At 47.2% G+C, this 9076-nt stretch overlaps 2 protein-coding genes across 3 annotated transcripts in view; one reads left to right on the top strand and one right to left on the bottom strand.

The window, feature by feature from the left end:
• LOC105520366 (putative uncharacterized protein B3GALT5-AS1) overlaps positions 1–6444 on the top strand; it is a 12637-nt gene extending 6193 nt beyond the window's left edge. The window contains exons 3-4 of one of the 2 annotated variants that reach the window (XM_011954052.1): positions 5135–5259; positions 6415–6444. In XM_011954052.1, the coding sequence (XP_011809442.1) occupies positions 5135–5259; positions 6415–6416 (127 nt within the window). In that variant the 3' untranslated portion in view covers positions 6417–6444. Of the gene's footprint in view, positions 1–279; positions 1019–5134; positions 5260–6414 lie in introns of those variants that run through there. The other variant, XR_001003124.1, reaches the window with a different exon arrangement.
• B3GALT5 (UDP-Gal:betaGlcNAc beta 1,3-galactosyltransferase, polypeptide 5) overlaps positions 1–9076 on the bottom strand; it is a 103742-nt gene that overhangs the window by 58631 nt on the left and 36035 nt on the right. Inside the window, exon 2 of the mRNA XM_011954049.1 lies at positions 1402–1533. The gene's annotated coding sequence lies outside the window, so the exon portion shown is untranslated. The remainder of the gene's footprint in view (positions 1–1401; positions 1534–9076) is intronic.

Below are 9076 nucleotides of genomic sequence, written 5' to 3'. Positions count from 1 at the left end.
CATGAGCCATCACACCCAGGGTCTCTTTCTATCTGTTGCTGGTGATCCTGACTCCTTCAGAATGCAGCACCTGTGGACATGCCATGTTGTATGCAGCTAACCAGTACTTGGAGAGACTGGACTTAAGCTCTTGTTTTCAACCCAGACCCAAGGACTGCCTGTCCCTTTGCAGAACTGCCTAGCACACAGAGTTCAATGTCATGTAGCTTGTACGACTGGGAAGGAAGCAGAAAGTAGAATTCTGAAATAACAGAACTGATTTTTTTTTTTTTCAACCAGCATAGCAGCATTTCATGTTAAGAAGCCTTCAGAATCATTTCCTATCCTCTCAAGGAACTCATTCTTTAAAGGCACACACCGTTCCCATCAGAGACGATCTTCCTAGTGCTAAACGATTTTTTGATGCACTGAAAATTAAATTCACACTCAAAGACTTTTCTGCATTTGAGGAGATTTTCCTGCACCTTGAGCTCTGTCAAAAGAGGCATATTGAAGAGAGGGTAGTTCTGGGACCATTTGCAAGACAGCGCATTGATCGGAAGCCTATACATTCTGGAGTGTTGGCTTAGTATGTTGATCATCCTTTGAGGTGGGGCACAAGGAAAAATAAACTATTTCTCCTTCGGGAACATGCAGTGGCATAAGAGACACCAACTTGGTGATAAATGACCATGCTAGGATTGGACCAAGGTGCAGAAGCAAACAGAACCTCCACAAAATGTAAAGATGTCTTGTTCCTGCAATCCTAGTGCTTTCAGAGGCCAAGGCGGGAAGATTCCTTGATCCCAGGAGTTCGAGACTAGCCTAAACAACACAAGACCTTGTATCTATTAAAAAATAAAAATAATAAAATTAGCTGCACACCTAATTGGTGGCACACACCTGTGGTCCCAGCTACTCGGGAGGCTGAGATGAGATCACTTGAGCCCAGGAGATCAAGACTGCAGTCAGCTATGATCATGCCACTGCCCTCCAGCCTGGACAACTGAGTAAGATCCTGTCTCCAAAAAAAAAAAAAATTAAAAAAATTAAAATGTGATGGAGTGCAGAGGAAAGGTCAGTTGATTCTCACTAAGGGTTGGACTTCATTGGTGATTTTCTATCTTTTTAAGAGTTAGAAACTCCTTTTGCAAATGAAATGTGTGTGGACCTCCAATGTCTTGAACCAGGTCAGAGATGTTTTGTTGGGGACAGGGGCTTCCAGCCCACTAAACACCCCTGTCCTGCCGTAGCCCCAGAGGTACCACCCTGGGCTTTGCCCAGTGCTACTTCAACACCTCCAGATGGGAGGAGACGGACCTTTCCTTCCAGTTCTCACCCCCACATCGGTCAGTGGGAGCCCCGTACAAAATGCTGAGGAAGCTAAGAAAGTCAGAGTGCAGGCGGTTTCTTGTGACTTACTGTGGGGGCTCTTTATATCTCCCCTCCTCCTGCCTGTTAGACTTCTCCTTGCTGGCTGGGCCCACGCGTGGATGCACGGGCATGGAGGACGGAAACCCAAGATCACTCAGCAACATGCTTCTCGTTGGCTTCCTGCAAAGGGGAGAAATCACGCATCAACCAGAAGCTTTTCAGTGAAAACTTGAGGACCTCCTACATTCATCCACCAGAACACTGCAGTTTTCAAAGTACTTTCTAGATACTCAGTGTCATTCAAGCTTCTGATAATCCTACCGGGAGGGATGAGTGGGAGGTGTTATTATTTCACAGATGAAATTGAGGTTTGCTGGTGACTGAGCGCCTCTTGTCACCTCACTGTCCCATGTCCACAATGGAGATGCAGGAAAGCTGCTTTGAACTTTGCTCGGCACCTGGTAAGCCCTCAGTGCACGTTAGCGCTGGTCATTCGGGAGTGACCCAGGAGTCCATCACTAGGAAGTGGGGGACTGGGAACCAGGACTGAGACCTCCAAATTCCCCCCAGGACCTCTCGCTCACTCTGCTATTCGAGGGTCCAGACCAGAAGCATTTTTGGATCTCCAGAATAAAGTAAAAAGTGCTAGCAATGCTTGGTGAATTAATAACACTGTGATGTTAAGGCTCTGTTTTCCAGGATTTATCATGATTGATTTTATTGAGTAAAGCCTGGGAAAAAGAATTAGATGTAAATTTAGAAAAACTCATTTAAGTATCTCTTTAGAGTAATATTATGTATTATTATTGTTTTGTTTTGGTCTTTGTTTTTTTGCTGTTTTTTTTTTTTTTTTTTTTTTTGAGACAGAGTCTCACTTTGTCGCCCAGGCTGGAGCATAGTCACACAATCTCGGCTCACTGCCAAGCTCTGCCTCCCGGGTTCACGCCATTATCCTGCCTCAGTCTCCCGAGTAGCTGGGACTGCAGGCGCCTGCCACCATGCCCGGCTAAATTTTTTTTTTTTTTTTTTTTTTTTTTAGTAGAGACGGGGTTTCACCGTGTTAGCCAGGATAGTCTCGATCTCCTGACCTCGTGATCCACCTGCCTCGGCCTCCCAAAGTGCTGGGATTACAGGCATGAGCCACCGCACCCGGCCTTGTTGTTGTTATTATTATTAAAGCTCTGTGCCAATCATTATTCTAAATGTTTGATATTTCTTTCTGGCTACAATTTTGTGAGTTACGTACTGTTATTCTTCCATTTTACTGGTGAGAAAACTGAGCCACAGAGGAACCAAATAATTGACCCAGGTAAAGCAATCTCCTGACAAACAGAAATAGCCTGAAGTGATAACATGTACATATTACTTTGTTAGTTCACCTAATTCCTCTCCCACTTTTTGGACTGACTTAGGGCTTTGTTGGTTTTTGTTTTTGTTTTTGTTTTGAGACAGAGTCTCACTCCATCACCCAAGCTGGAGTGCAGTGGCACGATCTCAGCAGACTACAGCCTCCACCTCCTAGGCACAAGCAATCCTCCCACCTCAGCCTCCCGAGTAGCTGAGATTACTGGTGTGTGCCACCACACCTGGCTAATTTTTGCCTGTTTTCTGTAGAAATGGGGTTTTGCCACATTGACCAGGCTGGTCTTGAACTCCTGGCCTCAAGTGATCTGCCCACCTTGGCCTCCCGAAGTGCTAGGATTACAGGCATGAGCCACCACGCCCAGCCTCTCTCCCCCTTTTTATCATTAACAGTATGAATCTAAAGTGAAGGGAGAGATTTGGGCCTACAGAGCTTCCCACTTTAGCTTGAAGTGAATGAGAAGCTGGCAGTATTTAGCATAGATGTATTTCAAAGAAGGAAATCCATAAAGCCATAATTAGCCCCTGAGCTGGAAGCCAGATGAAATTCCTTTAAAACAGAGATAAGGAACTAATTACCCTACTTTCATCTGAGGCAAAACACCAAGAAATGGGGTGAAGAGCAATAAGAAAAATTAATTAGAGGCAAAGTAAAAATGAAAAAGGGAGATCAACGCAAAAAGGAGTGAGCTCCTCTCTTGAGGGCCAGGAAAATCCTGCTGCCCATTTCCGAAATTTCCTCCTCTTTTACAGATTCAACAGCATGACTTAGAAAGGCTTTCATGGTTTGTGTATCCTAGGGTTACTTCACGGACGTCTGTACCCTGGCTGTTCAAAACGCATTTAGTAAAAAACAAAAACCACTAAGCGGAGTCCAGGATCTCATGTGTGACAACTTGGGGAGACCCTGTCTGCACAGTTTTATCATGCAGGCCTTCTCAGAGCCTTTATTGTGAGTTGAGAATTGATGTGCTACAGGAACACAGGGAACGCAGTATTTCCCAAGCATCTGAAAATGAAACCCATTTTTCAAAGATTATGTTGTAGGACTAGCATTTCAGGAGTTCTGCTTTGGGTAATGGTGTTCTAAAGTAAAATAAATCCAAGGGAAATAAATCAATAAATGTGTGATACATGTGTTATTTCTGCCACCACCTGACACTCATTCGACAACATGAAATTCAAGTCCATGAACACAGATGGGGGGAGCTTGCGGAGGCCTTTGGAGCCTGAGAAGTGAAAGTCTTTGCATAAACTTGAGTTTTTGACATCTGTGAAACCAGACAACACTGTCGCCAAAGCCCAGGGGCAGAAAATAACTGCTATGCTAGGAAAGAATGATGAGTGTTTTCAGAAAAGCCAAGTGTTCTTGTCACGTTTTTCAGGCACTAGATCCCCCTCTCCCTGAACCAGGAGATCTCAGCACTTTGTGCTTTGCCACACCCCCCAGAAGCAGCTGGGGAAGGACTGAGTTCACCATATACCTTGTCTAAAGAAAAGCAAGAGGAAAGCGGGAAGCTCCACATTTCCTTGCTCGGATGAGACCCAGCTGCTGGCCTGTGGACTAGCACAGGCTAACAGAATGCACAAGTGTGGGAGCACCAGCCCAAGCCGCCGCTGGCCCCCACAGAAGGAGGCGTGGGCAGGCTTCTCCAGGCCACACTCCTCCTGTGCACCCCCTCCAAGCTGGGCACAGCTTGGGCCATGGCTCTGCCTCTCGCAGTGAAGTTCCCCGACGCTCACCAAGGCTCACAAGACTGACAAGGGCAGGGCGAGGGGCGAAAAACAGAGAAGGCAGGCAGCTGCCTCGAGGGCCTTTCCACCAGGTTCCCCACCAACCTGCTGGACCTTCTCTGACTGCCTTTCTGGGTGCATGGTGTGACCGTCCACTCGACACTCCCGTCAGAAGCTGCAGGTCTCCCATCTCACTCCCTCACAAATCGCAGTCGCTTCTCCCTAAGCATGTCTTTTGGGTCCAGCTTCTCCGTCCTCCCCAGTCCAGGCCTCACCATTTCTGGCAGGCGCTTGGTAGCCACCCTATGCCTGGACTCCCTCCTGAGCCCCACGTTAGAAGAATCTGATCTATTTAAATCAAGTCCTTGCTTGAAAACCATGACTGTGCCTGGCCAGAGCCATACACACTAGAAAGCCCATTCATAGTCTGGCCCTGAGCTGCCCACCCAGCCCTACTGCTGACTGGGTGCTGCATGGCCCCTCCCACCAGCCGTACTGACAGTCCACCGTTTGTGACACAGAACTCTGGCATTATTTATTTCTGCCCTGTCCACTCTTCCCTTCCCCAGGTTCCTAGGAAACTCCTGTTCAGTCATCAAAACCCACATCCCATGCCCCCTTTTCTCTCTCCCCTGCTCCCAGTTAGTGGCTTCGTCCTCAGTCACGTCTGTCCCTCCTTCTGCAGCAGTACACAGCACGCTGCACTGCGGGGGCTGCTGTCCTTTTGTCTGCACGCTACTCATCTCATCTGCGGAAGAGGACCCGATGTCATTTGTTTTTATGTCCGCGAACTTCGCATGGTGTTACCATGTGAGTGTTAAGTTGTGCACAAGTGGATGCTGAAGCAGTCCTGGCCTGCTTGCTCCTCCTCTAAGGGCTGACCTTCTGCATCATGCTTGGCTGAGGAGGGAGAAAAGAGGAAGCAGCAGCAGCTCTTCTTTTTGTTCTCTAGTTTCTGCCTCCCATCACTGAATACAACCAGCATCAGCCATTCGGGCTAAAATATGGAAGAGCCATGTTGAAACTAGAGTGATAGTTGCAGAAGGAGTAGCACATTAGGCTGTGTGCTGAAACACAAGACAGGTCTGTCCCATGAGCAGGCAGTGTCTACGGCTGCAGCACGGCCAGGGACAGCAGCCTCCAGCCACAGTGAAGCTCCAAGAGTCAGGGTGGGGGTAGTTTGGGGTGGGGAGGGTTGCTCCGTATTTGGGGGGTGGCATTTTTGTTTACTTTGCCACTTACTATAAACCCTGGTCACAAAGAAAGGACTCTGGGGAACGATGCTCTGAACTATTATTTCTTGCTTATCCACTGAATTACAATTAAAATTTCAACAATACATCCTCACTGGAAGCCTCATGCAAACAAGTCAGGATCCCTCATATTACCCAAGTTCTACCTGCAGAACTATAAACAGGACATGCTCATGTATTCCTATTAATGACTGACAATAATTCCACTGTCAACCATAGAAGAACTCCCTTATATAAGAAAGTACAGTGCCATGCAGTTAGTGAATAAATTTCTGGAAAAAATCGAACCACTAGAGTTAAATCAATAAATTTAGAAAACCTAGGAAACCCAATAAATGGGAAGGTAGAACTTTGCAGTGGGCACAGGGGTCTGTCACAGTCAGAGAAGGTAAGGTAATTCACCCAGGCCTCAAAATAGCAACAGCAATGAACATTGTCCACATCAAAGATTTTAATCTTAGAAAAGGGATCATTAAAAAAGACACATCATTAATCTTATTTTATAGCATTAGAAAATGGTTTAAGTGTTTAATGCCTAGATCTTCCAATGTCTAAATGGAGCGCTATAAATTTTATGACATCTATTTTTTTAGTGATAATAATAGATGTTCTGAGATGTTCAGCTTCCCACTGGTTAAAAAAAAGGAAAGGAAAGGAAAGGAAAGGAAAAGTTGCTATTCAATAATTTACTCAGCCCCATTCTTCCTTATAGAGTTCTATAGGACAAGCCATCATTTTCACAGTTTTCATGCCTGACCTGCCTCCAGAGCTCTTGAAAACATTGGAGCTCTTTGGAACCAATAATGTTTTATCAGCCATCCTCCAGAATCACCCTCAGGTTACCTGACCCCACCAAATCCAAAATGAGGGTAAAAATCTCTGCTGCAAATTCCTCCTGGTTTGCCATCTTGGCCAGTCATTCCACCAAGCCTATTGTGCCTTGCAGATAAAAGTTGTAAAACTGAAAGGAAAGTGGCGGTTACAAACTGATTTCCTAACTGACCCTTTTGTTCAACCTGCGTCTACAGGGGAATTACTGTGACCGGCACAGTGGTGGACGCTGGGACACAAACAAAGGGTGCATCTTGGAGGTCCTTAAGGAAGAAGCATTCCCAGCCTGTAGAAGGCTCCCAGAAGAAGAAGGGGGAGAGTGTGTGAATCGTGACTCTGAAGAGCATGAGGAAAGATGTCCCTGCAGCTGAGGGGTTCTCCTCCCAGCTTTCCCAGCCCAGCTGCCTCACCTCTGGCCAGCAAGGTCAACTGCACATAGAGATAACCATTGGGAGAAGCAGCTGGAAACCTCAGCTTCTTTCCCTGTAGGCTCCAGGAGCTTCCAATTCATGTCTGTTGTCCGCATGCTGAGGCTTCTATCCATTCCTTGACCCCTGCTGCACAGGAGACCCTTCCTGCCTCTTCTCTGGCACTGAGCCCCTGACTCTCCCATCCAGCTTCCAGCTCAGCCCGACATATGTCTCTCTGTGTCTCTGTTTATCACTGGTTGATCTTCAGCCTTGGGGTTACCCCATGCCAGCTCAAGGCCCTGATGAGCCAGCCTGGCCCCCAACTTGCACTGTGGAGATGGGGACGTGGTCACAGAGATTAAAGTAGACAGTGGGGGTCAGGGAGGCCAGGGATGGGAGGGAACTTAAATAAGGCCACAGGTAAGTGGGTTCATGTGCTTGGGCTGCCGTAAGACCCACAGACTGGGCAGCTTAAGTAACAGGCATTTATCCGCCCACAGTTCTGGAGGCTAGAAGTCTGTGACTGAGGGGTCGGCAGGGTGGATTTCTTCTGAGGCCTCTCTGTTAAATGGTAAACTGAGGCACCATAAAAGTTTAGAGTTTATTTGTGAAAACACCGATCAAACAGCTCCAAGCCAGAAGTGGTCGGGTACACTACTGAGCTAACACAGACTAAGCCAGTTAGGCCTCGTAAGAGATGCAGATCTTGCTTGATTTCCCAACATAAGCAAAACTTAGCTTCAGCTATTTCTTGTAAATGCCGGTATGAAAGAAAAACGCTAAACCATTAGCAGCCCTTGATTAACCTGTAGTTATATAACTAGGGACTTTACAGCAGGAAAGACTACATAAAACAGCTATACAATTGTCATCAATCAAACGTTTTCTTTGCTTTACTTCTGTGTGTACCCTAGGTTTGTCATAAGAATTAAATGTCATTGCGAATGTGAAAAAAGCCCTTTGGAAACTGTGTAAATATCACTGCAGTCACCTTATAAAAAGGAAGTTTGCGGAGAAAAAGGAAAGCGGCACTCTCTTGTGCCCCAGGCAAATCATGGCTGAAGCAAACACCACCCTGCGATGAGCATTCCTGGTGCCCCACACCTTCCTGCAGATGGCAGATGGTCTATGCTGTGGGAGGAAGACTCATGTGTGCATCTACATGAGGCTGCCCTGACAGAGAGACCAGGCCAATCCTGCTTCCCGGTGATTGTGGCTTGTCTCTAGGAGGCCTTGGTTCAATTAACTTAGCAGATGTTTATGAGGCCCTGAATATGTGTAGCCTAGAAGGTCTATGAGAGAATGAAGGGCCCTGGGTCTGACTTAGGCATCCCTGTATATCTAGTACCTATGACACATCTGTGTGGCACAGCATAGAATAAATACGTATTTGATTGACAGGCAGACTATCAGGCACTGGGCTAGGGCCAAGGGTCAGACTGCAGCAAAAGGCGACCATCGCGTAGATGCTAACCACTCACCGCATGCACTATGTTGAGATGGAAGCAAAATTCTCCAAGCACAGAGAAGAAGGTGATTCATTCTGTTCTGTCATTAAGGGCAGGGCAGTGCTGCTCAGGGTGGCCGTGGAAGCTGGGCCTTCCAGGACAGGTGAGATTTTAACTTAGTGGCGAGCTGAAGCCCAGGTGTTCCCAGCAGCAGCAGCAGCACGCAAGAAAGCATGCAAATGAGGACATGTGCCGGGGCAACGTTTCCTGTGGCTTCTGGAATCAACTGCGACTAACATAGTTTATAAACGATACAAGTGTATTATCTTACACTTCCCAAGGGAGGTCAGAAATCTCACGGGCTCTGCTGGCTTCTGTGCTTCGTCTCTCAAAGCCAAAACCAAGGTATCATCAGGGCTGAGTTCTGGGGGAGGATCCACATCCAGGCTCACGGGAGCTGCTGACAGAATTCAGCTGTGTGAGGTTGTAGGAATGAAGTCCTTGTTTCCTTGCTGGCTGTTGGACAGGGGTTGCCCTCAGCATCTGGAGGCCGCCTGCCCTCCCTGGCTCATGGCTCATCTTCTCCTGACAGCCAGCACCCGCGGAAAGAGTCCCTCTTGTACTGTGACTCTCTCCCGCCTTTTCCACTCTCCATGGCTTGTCTGCCTCCCTCTTTCATCTTTAA

This window comes from Colobus angolensis, unplaced genomic scaffold (assembly GCF_000951035.1).
Source record: "Colobus angolensis palliatus isolate OR3802 unplaced genomic scaffold, Cang.pa_1.0 Scaffold38, whole genome shotgun sequence".
Lineage (NCBI taxonomy): Eukaryota > Metazoa > Chordata > Mammalia > Primates > Cercopithecidae > Colobus > Colobus angolensis.
This window is presented reverse-complemented; position numbering and strand designations above follow the sequence as displayed.